Raw genomic sequence first — 23,058 nt, forward strand, 5'->3', positions numbered from 1 at the left:
TTGTTGCTTTATCTGAATTCATCTCACATTAATTTTTAGAGAAGCATTGTAATGATACAATTCACCTACCCTACATTATTAGTATGTCCACATAATATGGCATGAAATGATGCCTGCAAATGAACTGATATGCATGAGAGATTTCATGCTTGAATAGTAAATTTAATCCTGTTTACAGTTTACCTAAGGGATTAAGGGAGGAGTAATTCTTCCATATTCTTATACCTCTTCTTTGTCTCATCTTCAGAAACATGTTAATGTCAGAAATATGTAGGGCTATCTGTATTCTCACTACTCAAATTTCTTGATTTTGAATACAGTTGATATTTACCTTAAGAAAATTCTGTAGTCTGCTTAATTAATCAGGCTTCTTAGACTGTACAGTGCAGTTCTCCAAAAGTTGGATCACAAGAAAGATTTCATTAATACATCTTCAAGAGGTAGTTACTAGAAACAGTTTGGAATAGAGAAGGATAACACTGTACCTCTATCACGGTGTGCAGTGGAAGGTGAGTTATGGAAACATAGAGTGTAATATTAGTGTTATTAGTTTGTTAACTCAAGAAATCTGACAAACAGCTACTATGTTAGAAAATACAATAGTTACCTTGATATTTTTTCTGCCAGTCATGTATTATAAACACAAAAATAATTTAAGCATTACCTATATGTATTGCATTGTATAATAATGCACTTGAATTACTAATAAGTAAAATGCAAGACACTACAAGAAACCTTGGCTTTGATGCTAAACTTTCTAAACCATATTAGAACCATAGTATTATTGCTATAACAGAAAGTTATTAACCCATAAAAAAACCCAAGCAATCCTGAAGATTAATCTGCACCTGTGGTTACTTTTTCTTTAAAAAGTTATTTTATAGACCATATCTGAAGGTCCCTCATTCTTTGTTATAGATCCCAGATATCTTAACAGAATGGTTTAATACATTTCTGAAAGAATCCTCTGAAAGCATCTTTTCTGTGAAAAGGCCAGAAATTTAAATTCTTCTGTCCTTGAAGAACGAGATATATTGTAATACCACACCTAAGTGTATCAAAGGATCTATATTGAAATCTTCTTCTCATTATAATCTATGACAATTTTCTTACTGAAGCCAAGAAGCCCAGGTGTTACTCCACAGGTTTTCATAAACTAAAGACAAAGAAAACAAAATTACATTATGTGTTTCACAGCTGAGATTTCATGATAAAAACCACTAACATTTCTAAGTGAATACTTGTGTATAGAGTGCTACTTTAAAAATAGATTTTTCAACCAAAAGAAATGAGAAGGAAACTTATTTAGAGTAAAAAATACAGTATTTAGACCATTGTTAAGACAGCTTTCAGAATTTTTGCAATAGACCTATTTAGAAAGTAAAGGAATTAAGAAAATGGACTGTAAGTTCCAGTTATTTCTAATATAATTTTTCCTTTTACCTGGGTATTTAGTAAGGTTATGAAAGACCTCAGTGTATTTTTCCACACAAAGGACATATATGTATGTCATCTCCTGAAAGAATAATGTGAACTTGCTGATGGTTATTTTGAAGATTGTTGCCAATCTCCCCTGTTGAAGTTGCTTCAGTCTGAATAAATTTTAAATATGCATTAGAACAGAGCATGGTATCTTCTAAGCACTCTGATTAAATTGGTTTAGGTTCACCAAAAGTACTGGTTTTGAATGAATAAACTATTTACTAAAATAATTTTTTTTAACCTCTAACCTAAATACCAGTCCTGCCATGCAATCACTCTCAAATCTGACAGTTTTGGGTAGTATATATATAAAGAACAACATGACACATACATTTAATAGATATAACATGCATAAAGTGACAAAAAGAAAATTAATATCAGCATACCACCACTTTGAGATCACAGGTTGGTCTTGTAACACCAAAAAAGTATGTTTCTACCAATGACATTCTAAGACCATACTTTTACAAGCAAGTTTGTTTTGCAATTCAGTGCTGGTCATGGCCTCAGGCAGGAACTTTTTCAAATAAAATGGGTAAACAGTTAGTGATTAAAGTAATTCTTTATTCGTGCACTTTCCCTCCCCCTCCCCCCAGTTAGTTTTCTGCTTGGGCTGCATTTTGATTTTATTTTGACCATAAGTGAGCCATTCATGCCCAAACTTGCCCAGCATATGTGATCAGATGCAATATTTTGGGCAGATTTGAATCAACAAAAAAATTTGGTTTATGCCATTTCTTAATATTGATTGAAGCATACATTTACCTCTTAGATGGATGAGTTAGACATAGTCATTGCCATGCATATCCAGGTCAGCATAATGTAGCATGATAATATGACTTTAGGCCTTGTAACAATATCAAACAGTCATGTTAAGTCGCAGTTGCAGCCAAAAAAGAGGATTGATGAGGTGAATAATGTACCTGAGTTTGTCTTATTCCACTCATGTTATGAGTGTGCCATATCTAAAAATAGGTTCTTTATGGCTTTTAAGTCCAAGGTGGATAGTACAGACAACTGATCACCAGACTGCTTCACAGAATCACACAATCACTCAATATGCTGACTTGGAAGGGAACCACAAAGATCATCAAGTCCAACCCTTAACCCTGCACAGGGTCATCCCCAAGAGTGACACCATGTGCCTGAGCGTATGATCCAAATGTTTCTCAAAATCTGTCAGGCTTGATCCTGTGACCACTTCTCTGAAGAGCTTGTTCCAGCGCCCAACCACCCACTGGGTGAAGAAACTTTTTCTAATATCCAACCTAAACCTCTGCTGACACAACTTCAGACCATTCCCTTGTGTCCGGTCGCTGGTCACCACAGAGAAGAGATCAGTGCCTGTCCCTCCTCTTCCCCTCATAAGGAAGTTGTAGTGTGTGATAAGATCTCAGTCTCCTCCAGGCTGAACAGATAAGTGACTTCAGTCACTACTCTTAAGGCTTCTCCTCCAGGCCCTTCACCATCTTCATTGCCCTCCTTTGGACACTCTCTAACAGTTTAATTTCTTTTTTGTATTGCAGTGCCCAAACCTGCACACAATATTCAAGGTGAGGCTGCCCCAGTGCAGAGCAGAGCAGGATAATCCCCTCCTTCTACCGGCTAGTGATGCTGTGCCTGATGCCTCCCCAGCACATGATTGACCCTCCTGGCTGCCACAGCACTGCCACTGACCAGGACCCCCTGGTCTCTTCCTTGCTTGTGGCCCTGTCCACTATATCACACTGACACAAAAGCAGCTGACAGTCAGCTTGAACTTTTAGATGTGAACATTTTAGAATTTTATTATGCTTGAGATTTTTCTCCCATTCAACCCTGTAGACCTGTCAGTCTAATTAATATATTTAATGTTTTGACTTCCAGACTTCTTGATAACCAGTATAACAACATCTGTTTTTTGACCTGTTTAGAACTCATTTTTTTTATTCCTGCCTTTATGTAGTTATATAAACTAATTAGATTATTTCACTAACCTATTCTTTAGTTCATAAAAGTGTTATAAAAGAAATCTGGTGACTCAGTGATATAATCCTAACATTTTATATAATTTGAAGTTATTAAGAATTCCTGGAGACGTCAGGAAGTATATCAGCCCCTGCATGCAGCTGAAAATGGTTAAACTTTAAGCTCATCATTATGATTGTGTGGAATATGATTCTTCTTTCCTCATGAGACTAGTAGAAAAAATACTTTCAAAAACATATTTCAGATGCTCAGATAAATGTCTTTTTGCATACAGCTACAGTAATCAGTAAACCTTACATCAGTGCAGTTTTTTTACAAACACACAACTACCTTATAAAAGTGATTGCACTACCGGTATTGATATAAAACTTTGTTACTGCTTGGAGATTTGATAAAACCTGTGCTGAAAGAGATTATAGAAATTATGATTTTTTAGGACTCAATTGGATGTGCACACAGCAAAATCATTATGTATGGTGTAATGTTTGGAAAGAAAACAACTCATAAGTCATTCAATGAAAACTTTGAGTTTCTGATTTTGCTCTAAGCTTTTCTCTTTCTTTCATCTATTTCATGTATATTAGGTTTTCTTTTTGTATTTTGTTCCTGTGTATTATAATTCAGGCATTATACAAGTGTGTGCTTTTCGAGGATAGACAATAAATATGTATCATGTTTTATGTGAATATTTTCATATGTTAAAGCTATTTGGTTCTTTTACCAGTTAAAACTTTCTCCTGTTTTTTTTTTTTTTTAATATAGAAAACACCACAGTGTATGCACCATGAACTTAATTTTCCACTGACATTAACTTAGAAGATAGTCCTTTCACTCTTTAAGCCAAAATAATTCTATTTTAGTAATTTGCTTTATTTAATTCACAAAGTGGTGACGTACTCAAAATCTCCTTCTAATATCTATGGCTGAGATTGATTGACATTCTTAAACATCCTCCATTCATTTGTAAGTTTTCTGCAAATGATGGTCAGACAGAAAAATGCACCACAGTTAGTAAGCAACAGATAGATGTTATGATTTTTTCTTTTTAATAAGACTATGATAAATTCTTATCAAAGTATTTTAATTTTGTGCCAGTTTTCTATATTTTTTGCTACAAAGATCAAATCATGAGAATTATATTACCCTTTAGTTTTGGAGCCTTTTGATGCATGACATCCACAGTATGGTTTTAAAAATCAAATACTTGATTTTAAATGAGCAATAAGTCAGTTGTTCATATTGCCTCACCAGTGCTGTCACTTAGTTTAAGCTTTATTTTCCTGTCTATGTCATTTTAAGTAGCCAACCTTTTTGCAACAGTAATAAAAAAATTAATTAAATGATATGATGGCTGACATACCTTGGGCTGTATTGATGGAGTCCTAGAAACATTTAGTTTGGAAATTACCCTTAATATTGTTGAGTCTAACAGTTAACACTGTTAGACACAACAGTCTAGTGTTAGAGTCTGCTAACACTACCAAGTCAAAAAATTCTAATATTGATGACTTTTTTAAGTATATCTGTCTAGAGAAATGTGTGAATAAGCTGTGAGAACTGATAAGTTATCCCTAAAGTCAATAAACTTTGAAGAAACATTGTTTTAATAGTCTTGATAAATATTTAATTTGCTTCTCTAAGACAAAATGTAATATTATTGTAATTTTTTTTGAAGCAAACTTTTTTGAGTCAAACTTTAACTCTCACAGAATTTTCTGTGCATATATATGCACAATATCGACATATTAACAGATCTTTTTATGAAACAACACAAGGTAATTCGATAAATAAAATATTAAATACAAGCTGAGGAAAAAACTAAGGTGACCTTAAAACACTGTACATAAAATCCTGCTTCCAGTTAAGACTTTATGGTAGCCATTTAAATATATATATATATATATATATATATGTGCATTTATAGATATATAAAGTGCATTTCACGTATTAGTATAATTTCAAAGAATCTGAATAATCTCTCACTTCAAAATTTACTCATTTTTTTTCATATTGTGGCTTTCTTTTATATGTATTAGAATACATTGCATACCACAAAATGAATTCAGTGAGTTTTGCTTAACTTATATTTAGTGTTATATTATAAAAATATCATGTTCTGGTTTTTAAGATACACCCAGTTATAAAAACTGGTGTTCTTTTGATCAAAGGCAGTGATAAAACCCTGGGAATAGGAGTTACCTTTATTTTCTGAAAATGTCTGTTACATCTGCATGGAGATGTTCAGGAATGTTAAAATTAACAAAGTACAATAAACTTAAAATACAGATTTAGCTAAGTAATCTATGCGAGGATTCTCCTTCAGTGACATTTCCTTTCATAACTGCAGCTTAATCTTTGAAAGAAGAATGCAAATCCTCTGAGGAAGATTAAACTGCAGCAGTCTGAGGGCAGTGGTACACTTGAGCAAGTACTTCTACTTGTCCACGTGACTTTAGTGTCCTTAGTTGTGTCTCTCTCTCTTCCTAGTTAGGGAAAAGTCTGTGTGTACATGTGTGTTGTGTTTAAGCCTGGTAGGGACAAGGAAGGAGAGAGATTCTCCACATTTCCTTTGAGAGGCCAGACCTGGTGGGACAGTGTTTTCACAGCTGAGGTGCAAGCCCATAGGGCTGAGGAGAAGGGGAGAGATTCTCTTTGAATTGCTGGAGCTGGCAGACCAGGATATACACAATTGATGCCTCAGTGTTTGCCCAGTCCTTTAACACCAGGGTGTTGGTGTATGACATCAGTGCGCTCCATACGAGCTTTCACCTGCACTGGATTTCATCAAAATCCTTGGAGTCCTGATTATTCTCCAGGTCACTGTAGACCACCTCCACCCCTGCTAATTCCCAGTAAAGTGTGTAAATTTACTTAGTAAAACTGGTGCCTTAGAAATGCTCTACTGGAGTTTTGTACAATACATATAATGGTATTTTTATATAGTAGATTCATTTTAGCTGTTATAATTTTTTTAAGATCTGGAATTTCTTGTTCATATGCATTTTTCTATCTTTTTAAGCTAAACTAGATTCCTAGTATCATCTAATTAAAATCAATTAGAGCTTTAAGGATTTTGGTACCTGTTGGTATCTTTTTTTCTAGTAGTTATACCATGAAAAGAAAAAAAGATGGTCAGGTTTGGGTCATTAAACAGTATCTGCAAAATTTGTGCCTTCATTATAGCATTTATTGAATTTTTTTTAATGTCGTGGTTGATTACTAAGCGTCAAATGGAAATAATTCCTGATGTCACTTGATTTCAAATGGAGTATTATATTTAAACCTCAAATATTTTCAAAACACTATTACTACTGACAACTGTTACTAAAGTAAAATCTATGGGAAATATTAAGCAACAGTTGAAGATTTTAATTTCAACACATACAGATGTCTATTAGTAACATCCTCTGTAGAACTGATTTATTTCAGTAAAGAATTCTTCAAAGTTCTTCAATACTTTTTTTCTTTCCCAATTCCTTTCACCAACAGGGTGATTTATCTATTCAGCTCATATGCAGACATTAATTTCACACTTTGACTGAAATTGATTTGACATACGAACACCTCCACCTGTTACAAAGTCAGCATATCCTCCAGAGCAACCTTTTTAAATTGTTCTCCTGCTTTATTAGCAATTTAGATTAAAGGTGGTTATGGTTATTCAGATGAAATATTTCAGATGAAATATTTATATTGTTATGAAGTTTGAGAAAAACAATAGTTCCTAATCAAAAACATTATCAAGAACAAATTTTAGATTTCGTGCATTTAATTTCTTATAATATATATGATAGCATGTAAAAATAAAATCCATTCAGACGCGTTATTATATGTGAGGGTTGCTGAATGAGGTTAATGAAAAGCTGTGACAATATTTTAGTACTGTGTGTGCTTGCATGCTCTCTTTTGCATCTAGACACTTCTGAAAACTCAGTTTTATTCTAATAATGAAAAACTGATGACATCTACTAGAAAATGGATCTTCTAAAATAGGTTTGTGCAGTTAACTTCCACAGATTAGCAATACTTAGAGGGAGGGTTTTTTTCATCAAAAAAACCCCAACACTGTTGAATCCCCATCATAACTCATCCTGTCCTTTCTTTTTCTTCTGGATGAGTAGGTGGAAAACCAAGATGATGAATGGAATTTTAATACTGAGAAGTCAGTCTATGTATTCAAAGTCAAATAGACAGTTAATGCTCATGTAAACTCTCTAACATGCTTCTGTGAAATTTCAGGAGTTTGATTGCTCTCACTGAAAAGTCCACATGAATTTTATTTGCATGTTTTTTTCTTTCTTATATGTATAATATCCCTACCAAATATTTACATGTACAGGTAGGTGTGCACTGTTTTGGTATGTTTATATGAAATAGCTTCCAGATTGAATTCTAAGATGTGAGACTTCCTGTATTTGTCTGCAGAGTACTTTTGTGTTAGCTTATGTTCCTCAGAAAGTGTATTAAATTAGGGAGGAAAAAGTCTTGTTGTTAAAGCCTTAGTCATGTCAGTAACTTTGGAAAGAGAAAGAAAGTGTATCTTCCTTAATCACATACCAGAACTCTCAGGTGGCCAAGGGGACTGAGCCAATAAGGAAAGAGGCACGGCAAAAAAATTGTGATCCTACAAGATACAGATAAGAATAGCAGGAAGTTCTCTGTAGATGGAAAGAGTGCTGTTATAGGTTATAAATCCAAGAGGGGAATTTTTTCTTCCCCTACTCCACTGTAAAAAAGATGGAGTTTGAATGGGAAGGGAGAAGGGGGGGCGATTAGCTTTACAAAAGATCTAGCCGGCAGAGCCCCATTCCTAACTGATGGCCCATCACATGAAGACTGAAGTGAGGGGGGAGAAGTTTGGATTTGGTAGCTGGTCCTCCTCACAAAGGAGAAGACAGTTTTTGAGTCTCTCTCTGGAATGGAGATGGAGTCTGTGTGCAGGCATTTTGGAGAAAAAGCCTTGAGGTCGGTTTTTCTGGCTCCCGACCTGGTCAACCCTGACCACTGGCCTCGGCTGGCTTGCAAGCTGCCCTTGCCTCCAACCTGAACCTGCTGTGTTTTCATCGGAGAGTTTTGTGTTCACTGGGAGAAAGGGAGGAGCCTTGAAATACCGTCATCCGAGAACAACAGTGAGTTCCCTGGGGGTGGACTGTTTTTCTTTTCCTCTTCTTCCATTGGGGGAAGGGTCCCCATTTTTTTGGCTTCTCCCGCTATCTGAGACACCCCCCCAAGACCCTCCGCGTGGTGACTGTCAGAGCCAAACAGTGCTCCCTGCAGGCCACGACAGAGTACTGCAGGCTCTGCACCTCCAGTGATCCAACAGCGCTCCCTGCCGACCGTGATTAGAACCACACTGAAGGACAGACAAGTACGGCTCTTTCTTTTATTTGAAGGGGACTTTTTGGGTACAGGACTATTGTCTAGTTGGGGGGTTTTTGTGTTCTGTTACTGTTCTTGCCAGTATACCATATATCTTTTAATAAAGGATTATTATTTCTTCTTTTTTCCATACTTCCCCAATTAGAGCCCCTTAATTTTGGATTTACAATTGCTGAGAGAGAGGAGTTTGGTCTACCTCATTACTCATCCTCTTTAGCAAACATTCCAGTCTCTCCAAACTGAGACAGGTGCACATACAATAAAGTCTCAAAGGTGATCAAAGTGAGAAACTCTGAGGTCTTGGGGAAATTGTGCATCCCCAAAAACCACTAAAAGTTGCTGGACTGATACCAACACTGGAGTGCAGAATTTGTCCTGCAAGAGCAGAGTATAGGAACATAGAACATAAAGATGTTTTCTCTTTTATTTTCCTTTTTTTTCTTTTTCCTTTCAGAAGAATATTTTTTGAACAGTACTTCCTCCTTCTTGTTCCTTTATTGAAATATAATAAAGTAAAAATAAGTTATTTAGATGTCGATACTGCACACACAGTACATTTGATTGCAGTGTAATCACCTTTCCCATTCCAAATACTACTACAAGGATCTTTCTCCCTCTTTAGCCTTATCCATGGATAGCTTCCAAAGCTAACATTTTTTATCTGAATGCTTACCGCTTCTATAACCTGCATTAGAAGCATACCGATCTTGAAGCTCCTACAATTTTATTTTACAAAATTCTCAGATGCCATAGGCTTGAAATTTTTTTTAAATTATTTTTTTTTGGTATTGTTTTGTTTTCTGTAAGAGTATGAGAAAAAGCAGTACTTACGCGGAAACTTATGCACAAGAAGACATACACACCTATATGTCACAGGGCTACAGCATATTAAAAATGCTGTAGCAATATCATTTACCTAGTTTGCTGTAATATTTGTGTAACAAATTGTTAGGATTGGGCTCAAATAATATATATTAAGCTAATTGAAGCTGTTCTATTGCCTAACAATAGTTCTTTATTTGCATTTATGCTTTGAAATACTATAATTATATAATTTCAATCCATTTAATGTGCGGAAAATTAATTTTCTATCATGCCAATTCTTAATTAGCATGCCATGTGTTACTAATTTAAATGGTTGAAAGAAGTCCAAATATATTGTGTCAACTGAGTTTATAATCTGAAAATCATATTGTTTGTATGACATGGCCAATTTTCCATAAAACAATGTTAACTGGTTGTAATTTTATTTTTGTCTTTTAACCCTTTTGAAATAGACTCTTGTGTTGTCTGTTCCATTACTTTGCTTAGGATCAGTGTTGGTTTTACAATCCTATTACACAGGATTTGCTTGTACTTTAAAAATGTTGATAGATCATTGGTTTTCTTTTCTGGACAACTACCGTGCTTTTCTTGTCAGGACTTAGGATAATTTTAGGTAAAGATGTCCAAGGATATTCCATTGTAAAGGAAGATAAAACATATAATTTTCCTAGTCTGAGAGGACAAATTACATACATAGGTATTTGTGTAATTCCTTGAGTCCTCTTTTCTCCGGTTTTTGAGACAGTTATTACATGTGACCTTGCCCAGTCATCTGAGACCTCCCTTGTTCTCCAGAATTTCTTGTAGATAATTGCAAATAGTTCATCAACTGCTTCAGTTTAAGGAGTTAAATGCGAACTTAATTAGGCCCTGTTCCTTTAAATGTGTCTACATTTTCTAAATGGTCCTTAAACTGTTCTCTTCCTATTCTGCCCTTCACTTAATTTTATTTAAACTTACATTATCTAGATAAGATTTTTTTTTCTAGAAAAGTGAAAGTGTTCTTAATTCTCCTTTTCTGCTATTTTTCTTCCTCTTCATTCTAATTGCAACAATTTAGTTCTACAAGTTCTGTTGTTGCCTTTTGCCTCATTCCATGATTCACCTTTTCCCGATATTCATCCTTATGTTATTCTGATAATTTCTGAGGTATCTGCACTTAATTTTTCCTGTACTTCCTATTTTCCATGATAACCTGCTAACTTAGTTTCCACAGGATAATTTTGTGCTAACTTTTGTTCAAGGCACTGCTCAACCTTTTGTTCAGACAGACTCTACTCTAGTAAAACAAGGTGAACACTGCAATTTGAACAGTATCCTGTTCCTTATCACAAAACAATAGGATAAAAATCTACAGTGAGACGAAAAGCCAATAGCATGTTGATACCTGACAAAAATAGATTTTGGAGGAAATGGTGAATTACAGAGTGATAAATCAGAAGACAGAGATAATCTTAGTACTTTCTCTGTTTCCAGTGATACATACCTCAAGTATTTCTTTGCCTCTCAATAAGATTTGCTTTCATGTTCAATCACTTTTTGAACACATATATTTCACCCCCCAAAAAAGAGATTTGGAGTCTATTCAATTAATCTTCAATCCCTCAGTAACTTTGTTCTTTTGTTTTCCTCCCCTAGTTCTAATATTTCCTTTTATAAATGGAGGAGCAGAACTACATAGAAATTTTAACATTCAAATGAAATAGGTTTTTGTGTGATGTCAGAGTACTATTATCTGTTTTGTTCACTGTTCCTTTGCCAGCAATTCTTAACATTTTCAGTAGCTTACAGTTTCATAGAATTACCTTTAGTATACCAGAGTTCCTGTTCCCGAGTCCTAACTGTCAAGTCAGAACCTATCATTGTGCCTGCAAACTCATAATTTTTTTTCCCAGATTTGTTTTTCTACAGTAATTGACAATGAATTTCATCTGCTGTATCATTACTGGTCAGTAGGTATCATACATTTTTTTCTTCAACAAATAAGAAAAACCTTCTTCCTCATCCCTGTTCAGATTTGGTCTGCATTTACCCAGAACATGTAAAATTGATTGTAAACAGCCAACATTTCATTTTTCTGCATTATGTAATAAAATATTTAAGTATGCAGTAAACATTATATTTAAAGAATATACTTGTTGTAAAGGTCTGATTTGTTTTCTGCTTTAATTATTTTACTGCTTTCAGGGATTTTTGTATTATAAGAGATGATAAAATATGATGTTATTACCAGCAAGCCACCCCTATGCTATGACAGTGAATTGTCAGCTTAAATGGACCTCCTATTAAAGTTTTTCATGTTGTTTTTCCCGTCTATCTGATTCTAAGGTCATGTTTGTTTTTAATATCGATACAAAATGCAATAAGGTAGAAGCAGCAAAAATTAATCAACTGGATATGATCTGTAGTCTTCTTGATAACAGCAAGGACAAAACATTTCAGAAAAAATGTGAGAATCTCTTAGAATGCTGCTGGGAACTATATGATCTGTGAAGGAGGCCTTCTCTTTTTATAGTTGGAGACTGATAATAAATTGCATTGTAAAATTTCTTTGGAGAAATTTACTGGAATAATGATAAAATTGTGATCATCTATAAAATTATCTTGTAAGGCCACCCTCTTTTTAGCTTTAGATCAACCTCATTTTAACTTTAATAGCCACTTTTACAGTCCAATTATGTGTAATCTGAAATATTTTTTTTATTAGTTTTGATTTATCATTTTCTCTTGCAGTAGTTGTTCCTATGTTCCTTTGCAGGAATTATGCATATAATATCACTCTTTTACTTATGTTCTTTTCTGCAATCCTGAGCATCTCTCTATCCCTTCTCTTTGTATTAAAGGTTTTCTTTGTAGAAGGGTTTCTTTGTGTTTTTAAATCAGATTCCACTGCATCAGGTATTATGACTGTTAATGCAGGGAGATATGAGGAATGAGAGGAAATAAAATAAATTATTAGTTTTCTTGTATTTGAAATGTGAATTTCTTTGACCTCTCATTTAAGAGTTTACATATTTTGTTTGTTTTTTTTCTGGGTAAATGTATACCTGTGCCAGTTCACAGCTTCCCTTAACCTATCTTGACTATATCTAAGATAATCATTATGAAATGTTGTCAAATTAATGTGTTTAGTTTTTAGAGGTATTGACTTCAACTTTCTGATAGACCTTGAAGTACTGAAGTTTATGTATCTCTTATTTAAAATAATGGATTTTTGCATAACCCACATGTGTTTAAAACACTAATTTAATTTAAATTGTATTTATACATCTGAATTAATAATGTGAGATTATTATTTATATTCTTCTGGTAAAAGTTATAACCAGATTCAGATTTAGTGATTAGATGATTCACTAATCATCTAAGCTAGAAAATTGGATAGTATGAATGAAAACATAGAAATACTAAGGATTTAATTTTACCTGTGTATTTACAATCTAGTAACAAGGGGGGAAAAGGTAAATTACCACCATTAATAATATATTCAAGAGTGCAAAATCTTATAATCTATTAATTATTTTATTATACACTTTAGATACCTGAGTCAAAGCAATGTAAATCCTTTTCATCAAAAAAATACTTGAATTGCAATATGGTACCTTTCAAATAGTGGTTATAATACATATTTAGATGCATAATATCACTTTAGAATTGCCATATTTCTTCATTTAAAAGAAAACACAGCAACAGAAATGCCTTTGATTAAATTCAGAGATATGATCTTATAGTCAGAAATCTAATCTTGTTATTCTTCTAACATTAAGGAAAGAATATTCCCTAAAACTGAGTAAATATTTCTAGTTTACAAACAAGATGAAAAGTCTGTTTCCCCAGGCTACTGAAACAGAGTACATGAAAGCCAAAATATTTGCACAAGATCAATGTTAATATTTGGGTAACCAGAGGATGTTTAAATTTAAGCTTGAGAGTTTATGTGTCAACATCATGATGTTCACACAGCTCTAAAAACTCAGATCAAAAGAATTTCAACATTGAATGAGTACACAAAATAATCCTGAAAAAACAGTGCTTTAATTGCCATACTAAAATAGGTTAGCGTAGATTTTATTTTCGTGTTTGTCATTTTAAGAACATTTTCTATCCCATAGGAGTTTCCTAAAAGCAAGTTCAACATAACTTCAACTGAATTGGTCTGAAGATGTTCTCTTTGTTATTTATGAAACAGAATAATTGGTGCATGTCTTTAACCAACATGCACAGTGGATCTCATCTACATTTAGACATTTAAAAATTTTTTTCACTGACCAAATCAGTGCAAGTTGAACAAGTACCAGAAAAACCATGCTAAATCCCAGAGAACAGAAAATTTTTGGGAATCATTACATACCTCCTACTCTATATCTACTTCTAAACAAAGAGTACTCTTCATGTATAAATACAAACCCCTCTTTGTCTTCGCTAAGTTTTGGGGTGTTAATGTGTGTAATGGAAAAGTAGCTTTTGAACTAAAGAGAGTCATAAAATCATATAAGATCATCAAATACAAGCAGTACAAACTGCAGGGAGCCTACAAGAGAGCTACAGAAGGACTTTTCACAACAGCATTTTGTGATAGGACAAAAGAGAATGGCTTTAAACTAAAAGAGAGTAGGTTTAGATTAGATATTAGGAAGAAACTCTTTACTGTGAAGGTGATGAGGCACTGGAACAGGTTGCCCAAAGAAGCTGATACCCCATGCCTGGGAATGTTCAAGACCAGGTAGGATGGAGCTCTGAGGAACCAGGTCTATGGAAAGTGCTCCTGTCCGTGACAAAGGGGTTAGAAGTAGATGATCTTTAAGGTCCCTTCAAACCCAAATCATTCTATGATTCTGTGATGACTCTATGAATTTAAATTAGTGATTTTTGTCAACCTAAATAATTTTTGACTAGAGTACATTTCTGTTAGGGATATATAGTCTTCAGTTTAAGGTTTGTGATAATGTAGATTTCTAGACCTGGATAGAATTTTTCAAGCTTTTTATTGTCAAAATGCAAATAAGACATCCTCAAAAGTGTTATATATCTGTGATGCTTTCTGAATTGTTTTTATGTTGAACAAATGATCACAAACTCTGAAGGTTTAAATAGAAATAAAGTTAATATATTTTATTTTGACATTTTTATGAGTTATTTGACTTTTCAATGGAAAATACTTTGATTCAAAAATTCCTTCTAATGATTTTTGAGAGAGTACCCAAAATTTATCATTAAACTGTTTCTTATGAGACAGACTTTATTAAATCTTTATTTTTTCAAAGGCTAGAAATATTTTTAACATTGTTGATCTGAAATTAGATTTTATATTTGTAATTACTTGTTTGTGCTTGCAAATAAGATATTTACAAATCCAGATTATATGTCCTCACAAATAAAACTGGGCATTCTTGGATGAAGGGTTATATATTAAGAATAACAAAGTATTTACTTAGTCTTCAAAGTTTATACTACATTCTTGCATTCCTCACTAAGAACTCGTATCTGACTAAAGACATACTGTAGCAGTTTCCAAGAAAAAAGGAATTTTTAAAACAACAGAAAGTTTAGTTCATGGTAATTTCTGTTGAAACATTTTGGTTCACTGATCCATACTCCTCTCCTATGGCTTGGTGAATATCCTGAGAGTTAGAAAGCATCCTGATGTCTTCTACTTCAGTAAATTCATTCCTTATCGATATTTCGTTACTTCCTCTGTAGACCAGGGAAAAAACCATAGTTAAGGGATAAATCTTCAGCTTTCTGGTAAGACAAAGTATTTAAATAAAATAATAATGGGTGCATGAAGCACAGCATCGCCATCCAGTGGAGGGAGATGATTGTCCCACTCTTCTCTGCACTGGTGAGGCCTCACCTTGACTCCTGTATTGCAATTAATATAAAAAGGATATAAATGCTATTGGAGACTGTCCAAAGAAGGGCCACAAGGATGGTGAAATATCTAGAGGAGAAACCAGATGAGATTTTTTCAATGTGGAGAAGAGGAGATGGAGGGGAGACCTCATTGCAGGGACAACTTCCTTGTGAGGGGAAGAGGAGGGGCAGGCACTGATCTCTTCTCTGTGGTGACCAGTGACAGAACCTGAGGGAATGGCCTAAAGTTGAGTCAGGGGAGGATTAGGTTGGATATTCAGCAACCAACTGTTTGGGCACTGGAACAGGCTCCTCAGGGAGGTGGTCACAGCACCAAACCTGACAGAGTTCGAGAAGTGTTTGAATAATACTCTCAGGCACATGGTGTGATTGTGAGTCTTGGGGCTGTCATGTGCAGGGCCAGGAGATGGACTTGATGATCCTTGTTGATTCTTTTCAACTCAGGATATTCTATGATTTCATGATTCTAAAAAAAACTGATTCAGCAACTGCTTTAAATTTATAGATTAAATAGTTATTTCTAATTTTGTCTTTGAAGTTTGATTTTAAGATTACCAAGAAAACAATTTAGACTTCTTTTTATCCTGATGAGTAACCTGTTATGTTGTGAAATATGTGACATACCTTTCTAAACATGCTTGTCAACAATCTGTTCACGACTACTTTAAGGGTATAAACACAGTGGATTGACTTCACATATAATGCTGTCATCCTATATCTTAAAATTTTGTTTGAGTTGGTTTGTCAAGATATACACTTCTGCCGGGATTTAAGACTAGTAGATTAAACAATATTTGACAGTGGACATTTTGAATGATGTTAAATTATATTAATATTTAATACTATTCTGTGAGTTGAATTTTCTTGTTATCTTGAATTGTTCAGATTTCATACCTCGGAATTCACTGTGAAATATTTAAATAAGAACTTTATTTTCATTTGAATCAGATTTACATAATTTCATCACATATGTAGGAACACAGTTTATAGTACCAGAAGTGTTTTGTTGTTCTTTTTTCTGCTCAAAGGCAAATTAATTAGAAAAAAAATTGCTTTAAATTTAATTATGAAGAAATGGAACTTTCATTTTCCCATGGGCAGCCATGTGTATAGTATTTTGTAAGATGATGCTATCACGGGCAATTGATATTAACATTTCCTTTCCTAATATTCATGTTATTAAAAAATTTCATAAGAGTTGAGTTTTTATAGTTCTATCTTGTTTATGTAGAATCAAGATCTACAAATAAAATAATTAAAGTAGCAGATCTCCTAGAGAATATCTATGAAGTATCATCCAAAATGTTAATTTATTTTCAGCAAAGCTGAATGCAGCTGGGAAAAATGTGGCTCTAATTTGAAGTATAAGATTAAGAAATAATTCCTCAGTTTTCTTTTTATTATATTTTAAAATCTATTTTAATATATTTTTATTTTTAAAATATATTCTAAAATATGTTTCAACTGAAATTCATTGATTCTATCAGTAAATTATATACTTTTAATCATATTGTTAATCACCTTATAAGTGGAACTGCAGATGTGAGACTTAAGACATTCTTTTTAGCACTAGAACTTCATTGTCAGAAAAATTCTCTACATACAGTACGTCTCCATGGTTAGAATGGAGAGTATAGCTTTGTAATTTTAACTTCAAATATGCTGTAATTCAGTGCAATTGTGCAGTTAAATATGAGTATTTTGTTACCTTCAGCAATGCAGCAATGCAGGTGTGGAAGCTATTAGTTTGTGAAAAGACTTTAGATCCTAAGTCATCTTTGAGGCAGATGCTTCTAGACGTAGCATCTACCTTTAATTCACTTTCAACTGTAAATACAGGTTTAAGGCATAATGCCAAATATTTTGAAAGCACTTCTGATATTTATATATAAATTGCTTGCAAATATATTTACCTTATTGTTGCATTTGAATTTCTTGATATTCAGAAATTGAGAAAGGAGGTTGTGGAGACCCTGGAATTCCATCATATGGAAAGAGGACTGGCAGCAGTTTTCTGCATGGAGACACACTTACCTTTGAATGCCAAGCAGCTTTTGAACTGGTGGGAGAGAGAACAATTACATGTCAACAAAATAACCAGTGGTCTGGCAACAAACCCAGCTGTGTTTGTAAGAATTATTATACTTTTTTCTGTGTTATTTTCCTGACCTTAGCGTCTTGCTTTTCTTAGCATTTGTGACTAAACAACAGGAAGACATTTCAAAATACCTTGGAGACTTTTTCATTCACATTTTTTTTCAGTTGGCTCAGTAGCTCATTTATGGGGAACATCATGTAGGACTGGTTTTAGAATGTTCGTTCCCCTCATTTTATATTTAATTGAACCACTTAACACTCCTAATGTAAATGTGTGTTGAATTAGACTCTAAATGAGCAATTACTAATAGCATATAAGTGTCCAAAAGGACTCTGTGACACAAACATTTCATTCTGTCAGTGCAAAGTAGCCTGCAGATACATCTAAGAAAAGATTGGGGTTTTTTTTGGTGATATACTAAAAAAGCATGAAAATTAATATAAGGGATTTAGGACTACTCAATATAGAAAAAAGGTTAGGTAAGTTTGTGAATTTTGTTTTAAAACATAAAATATATTTGTCATTAAACTTGTAGATGGATTCAAATAGAGAGGGTTGTTGGTTGGGTTTTGGGGGTTGGTTTGGGTTTTTTTTACTTTTCTTTGTTATTCTATGGTAAAATAGAGAAAATCTTTCTAGTACACAGGTATATCAGGCTCTTCAGTTCTCCACTTAAATTTTCTTATAAAGAGTCTTGCAATTCAGTACTGGATTTAAAAACCATAAAAGCCTTAGTACAGTGTACTAAGTGTACTATTTGGACATGTATGTATTTTGAAGCCGTGTTCTTACTGGACTTATGCTGAACAAACTTGCTCTGGACTGGAATAGTTCTCTGTATGCCTTGAAATGCTGAAACGTGTCTAGGTGTGTAAAACTTGGGCACGGAGACGGTGCAGCCACAATTCCCTTTTAAGAGAGAAGTTGTTTTTCTTCATGGTGCTGTATTGGATTGGATTGATATATTAGTTTCTGTTGACAATGGTGTGAAATATTTTACTGTGTTAGATGTGCACATGCCCTATGAAAGAACATAGAATCTATAGCATCTATTTATATAAACTGAGTTCAGTTTGGCACATTTGAAGAGCTGAGTAATGGTTATCCTTTGTGTTTATTAATAAGCAGTGAGTTCCTCTTTCTAGATATACTGTACTTCTGACTGAAGTACCAGTCGCAAGCTTATGATTCTGAAATCAGTTAGGAAATGTCTTGATGAACATAGACCCAAAAGAGTGAAAAAGGAGGATAACTATGAATAATTTCTGGTTTTGCTCTGTGCTATCAAAAAAAAAATAAGGTAAAACAAGTTCATACTATACACTCTTAAAAGTTCTTGATTGAGTCACTTCTAAATTTCTACTAATTTTTGCATCGGCATGATCTTTGTATACTACAGACAAAATTGGCCCTTGGGCTTGATTTTTTCAATTGTTAAATACACTTTCATGCATATTCCTTTTGGAAAAATAAGTATTTCAATTTGGAGGTCACATTTTCATTTTGGAACAGACCTGCCAATTTTTCCAAATTCTAGTACATCAACCATTACTTTTGCTTTCTTCGTCATTTACTACATGTGAATTTCTTGCAGGCCCTGCTGCAGTCACTTAGATTCATTTGGGGAAATAAAACCATGTTATATGGGAGCAATGTTCTTACAGTGTTAAACATTTCCAGCTTGCATGTGTAGTAGTTTTGACATCCAGGCTGCAAAAGCATCTTTTTTCACAAGAATAAAAATAATATAAAGAGAAGCATTTATAATGTTTGTGGATAGTATTTTGAGAATATTATTGTTCTTTCCTTTAGTCTCATGTTTCTTCAACTTCACCACACCATCTGGAATTATTCTTTCTCCAAATTATCCTGAGGAATATGGGAATAATATGAACTGTGTTTGGTTAATTATCTCAGAGCCAGGAAGCAGAATCCATCTGATTTTCAATGACTTTGATGTAGAACCTCAATTTGACTACCTTACAGTCAAAGATGATGGGATTTCAGATTTACCACCTCTTGGCACATTTTCTGGCAATGAGGTCCCTTCTCAATTGGCTAGTAGCGGGCATGTAGTAAGACTTGAATTTCAGTCAGATCACTCTACCACTGGAAGAGGATTTAATATCACTTATACAAGTAAGAATTTCTGCTTTTCTTTTATGCTATTTCTTATGTCATCTTTCTTCGTAATAATGAAAAAAGAATGTATTTATAACATGGAAGTAAATTGTGATGTTTGTGTAATTGCACTCTTTTCAGCTGTCTTCACGGTATTCATTAGCTTATCTGAATCCTTGTAACTTATTTATTTTAGAAGAATTCCCTTTGTTATCTAAGGGCTCTTTTGGTTGCCACTACATAAATGCAGAACAAATAACCAAAGCCCAGATCATTCATATCTAAGCATCCAATGCAAGTGATTTAATATACTTCTCAATGGAACCATTAGGAATAAGGTCACAAAGGTGTGAATACTGACTATTGAGATGTTATTTGAAAAGCACAGAAGTATAAAAAAGCAACTAGAATTTCAATGCAGATGAATAATTCTGGGAACCTGATTTACTTTTACACTTTTTCTTCCAGTTTGATGGTGTGGTATCTAAGAATACAGACCCCTAAGATTAGAGATCTTTTTTGGGTTACACATAATAGTTACCTTCTGTGGTTTTTCTAGTGTCTAGAACATGACCGGTCTGATGCAGAACTCTTTCCTATAAGAGTGCAATAATTTAGAATCATTTTTCTCTCTGACTGCAGTTCCTTTAAGTATTTTAAAAAATGTACACTCCCAGATAATGCAGTTTCTAAAGTTGCAACTAAAGCTTAGTTGCGACTGGCCAACCAGTTCGAAAGTTGTTAAATGTAGACCTACTGGTCACATACATATAGAGAGCTGCTGAAAGCATAAGTCTTTCCCATTTGGGAAACCAGGCTAAAAAACCAGATAACCTTGTGTTTTGCTTATATGAAAATATTTCACTAAACAGTACTCTCATCTGAAAACACCAGTAACAACATCGTCGTGTAGAAAACATTATTACATTTGTCATAAAGAGCAAACTCTCCTAAAAGTTTTATGATTCAGTCAAAAACATTACTTATATGGAGATTATCTTTTTAGCTCAAGAAATTAGTTTCTAAGGTTATAGAAGTTAATTGATAATGAAGTTGTCTTTGAGACTCTTGCACTGTTCCTATGTTGTGTCAATTAAGATAATCAAACCATAGTGTTTGTGACCAAGGTTAAATTATTTAGAAAGGTGCCCCACATAATGCTGGAATTCATTGATTTCAATCCTTTTTAAGTCTTAGATACCTAAATTTTGTCCTTTGAAAAGTAACAGGAAGAGAAAAGAGGAGACCATCTCCTCTCGCTCTATCTCTTGTTAGTTGTGAGAAGACACCAACACTCATCTTGCTACAACCCCCTTTCATGTAGTCATAGGGACTAACAAGGGCTCTCTTCAGCCTCCCTTTCTCCAGGTGAAATAATCCTTATTCCCTTATGGTGGAGGAAAACCATCTGGATTTTTTCCAGAGGAAAATTTAAGCAAATTGTTCTTGTGTATCTAAGCCACACGCATCTAAAAAGCTTTCAAATTCAGTCTGTGTCATCTGTGTGAATGTCCTTGGATTTATAGCTGAATCTTTATGGAGAATTTTTCTATGCTTTGAATTGTATACTACCATCTAATATGTGTTATGTATTACTGTATTACGATGGAAATATTAATCTCCTCCTCAAAAGAAGAAAAAGACAATTTAAAGGGAAGGCTGTTGTTATTATTATTTTTATTACTATTGTTGTTATTATTACTAGTATTATTACTATGTTTTTATCAGCCTTTGGTCAGAATGAGTGCCATGATCCAGGCATTCCCATAAATGGGAGGCGCTTTGGAGACAGATTCCTTCTGGGAAGTTCTGTTTCTTTTCACTGTGATGATGGCTTTGTGAAGACTCAAGGTTCTGAATCCATAACCTGTATTATGCAAGATGGAAATGTAGTATGGAGCTCTACTGTCCCACGTTGTGAAGGTAAGGGCACAATCTTTATTTTGCACCTATAGTTTGAATAATGACACTATTTAAATTTACCTCACTTTTTACATTTTGTACATAAGACTGCTTTAGCTGAAGTTATTTGCTCATCTTATTTTAACACTTTTCCAGTCAAATGAGAGTGTAATAATAGAAACAAGATAACTTGCTTCTATATTCTTGGAATAAATTAGCATTCTAAAAATCTGGTTGCTATTGTTTTCAAGTTCTGATTGTCGCCATCATTACTCAGTTATGAGTTATAACTGCTATAACAGTTTTGGTTGTAGCATACTGAAGAACATATTATTATTATCTACCACATAGAAAGTGAAGTAAAACTTCCATTTAAAAGTCCTTTTTGAAGGTTTGCTCCTTTAATTTTCTCAAAATGAAAATATACCTGAATTTCTCTGTGTAACATTATAACCTGCAGTACATCTATTTCTGTGAAATATAGTGAAAACCAGAGCTATGTTTAATATTCACTATATTACCCAAAACTTCCAAATTTATTTGCTTGTTCTTTCCTAGATGAGTAAACAGACAAATATGGTCTCTACTTATGTTCAAATCTCTCTTTAGAATGAAATATAGTGAGAAAAAAAAAAGTAGACCGATTCCTTGATGCTTAGCAGTAATGGGTCCTAAGGCAAGGCAGATGAGTGCATTTAATAAATGACCAGAATATGTTTTCTAAAAGTTATGTTCAAAAGTGTATACCTTTTATTAAACAACAGATACTTAGACAGGCACCAAATTAAAAGATTTTTTGGAAAAAATAATCCAAAACTTCCAAGTGGTGTAAATATCACATCTCCATTAATTTCAGTGTCATTGCAATAACTTAAGAGTCTGGATCATGTTATTTTCATATTTTTTGTTATTTGGACAATTTGAGAGCTCAGATGCCGTAAGACTGTACATTTCAAAGAAAATTTAGAAATACTGAAAAAAACTCAACATTAACAGTCTGCTGGGATTAGTGTGTGTGAACCTAGATGTTGTACTAGTAGGATTTCTTATCCTGATTAAATAATGTTACATGGTGGAGTAGGCAGGTTTTTTTTTTTATTCCTAGAGAAAACCCAGCCCACTCCAAAACAAGGAGTAGCATGTTGTTTTTCATCAAAAGATGTTTTCTCATTTTGAAACTCTATACACAATTGTTTAAATATTCAATGTAATCTTTGGAATACATGAAGTGATCTACATGAAATATTATAGTCAGGTGAAGATCAAGTGTCTTCTAACTTTTCTTGTTTGTGATACGACACAATTTAATTTAATAAAAACACCATGAAATAAATTTCTTTCTTCATTCACTATACACATGTAAATGACATGACATTTTCCTGGTATTTCATTTTGCTTCAGACAATTTCGTG

General features: G+C 33.7%; 1 protein-coding gene across 5 annotated transcripts in view; it reads left to right on the plus strand.

The window, feature by feature from the left end:
• The window catches only part of CSMD1 (CUB and Sushi multiple domains 1), a 1,093,278-nt gene that overhangs the window by 808,067 nt on the left and 262,153 nt on the right, over positions 1–23,058 (plus strand). For all 5 annotated transcript variants that reach the window (XM_027640975.1, XM_027640976.1, XM_027640977.1 and 2 more), the window contains 3 exons: positions 17,472–17,654; positions 19,436–19,762; positions 21,473–21,667. In XM_027640975.1, the coding sequence (XP_027496776.1) occupies positions 17,472–17,654; positions 19,436–19,762; positions 21,473–21,667 (705 nt within the window). The remainder of the gene's footprint in view (positions 1–17,471; positions 17,655–19,435; positions 19,763–21,472; positions 21,668–23,058) is intronic.

This window comes from Corapipo altera, unplaced genomic scaffold (genome assembly GCF_003945725.1).
Source record: "Corapipo altera isolate COAL_440 unplaced genomic scaffold, ASM394572v1 46, whole genome shotgun sequence".
Classification (NCBI taxonomy): domain Eukaryota; kingdom Metazoa; phylum Chordata; class Aves; order Passeriformes; family Pipridae; genus Corapipo; species Corapipo altera.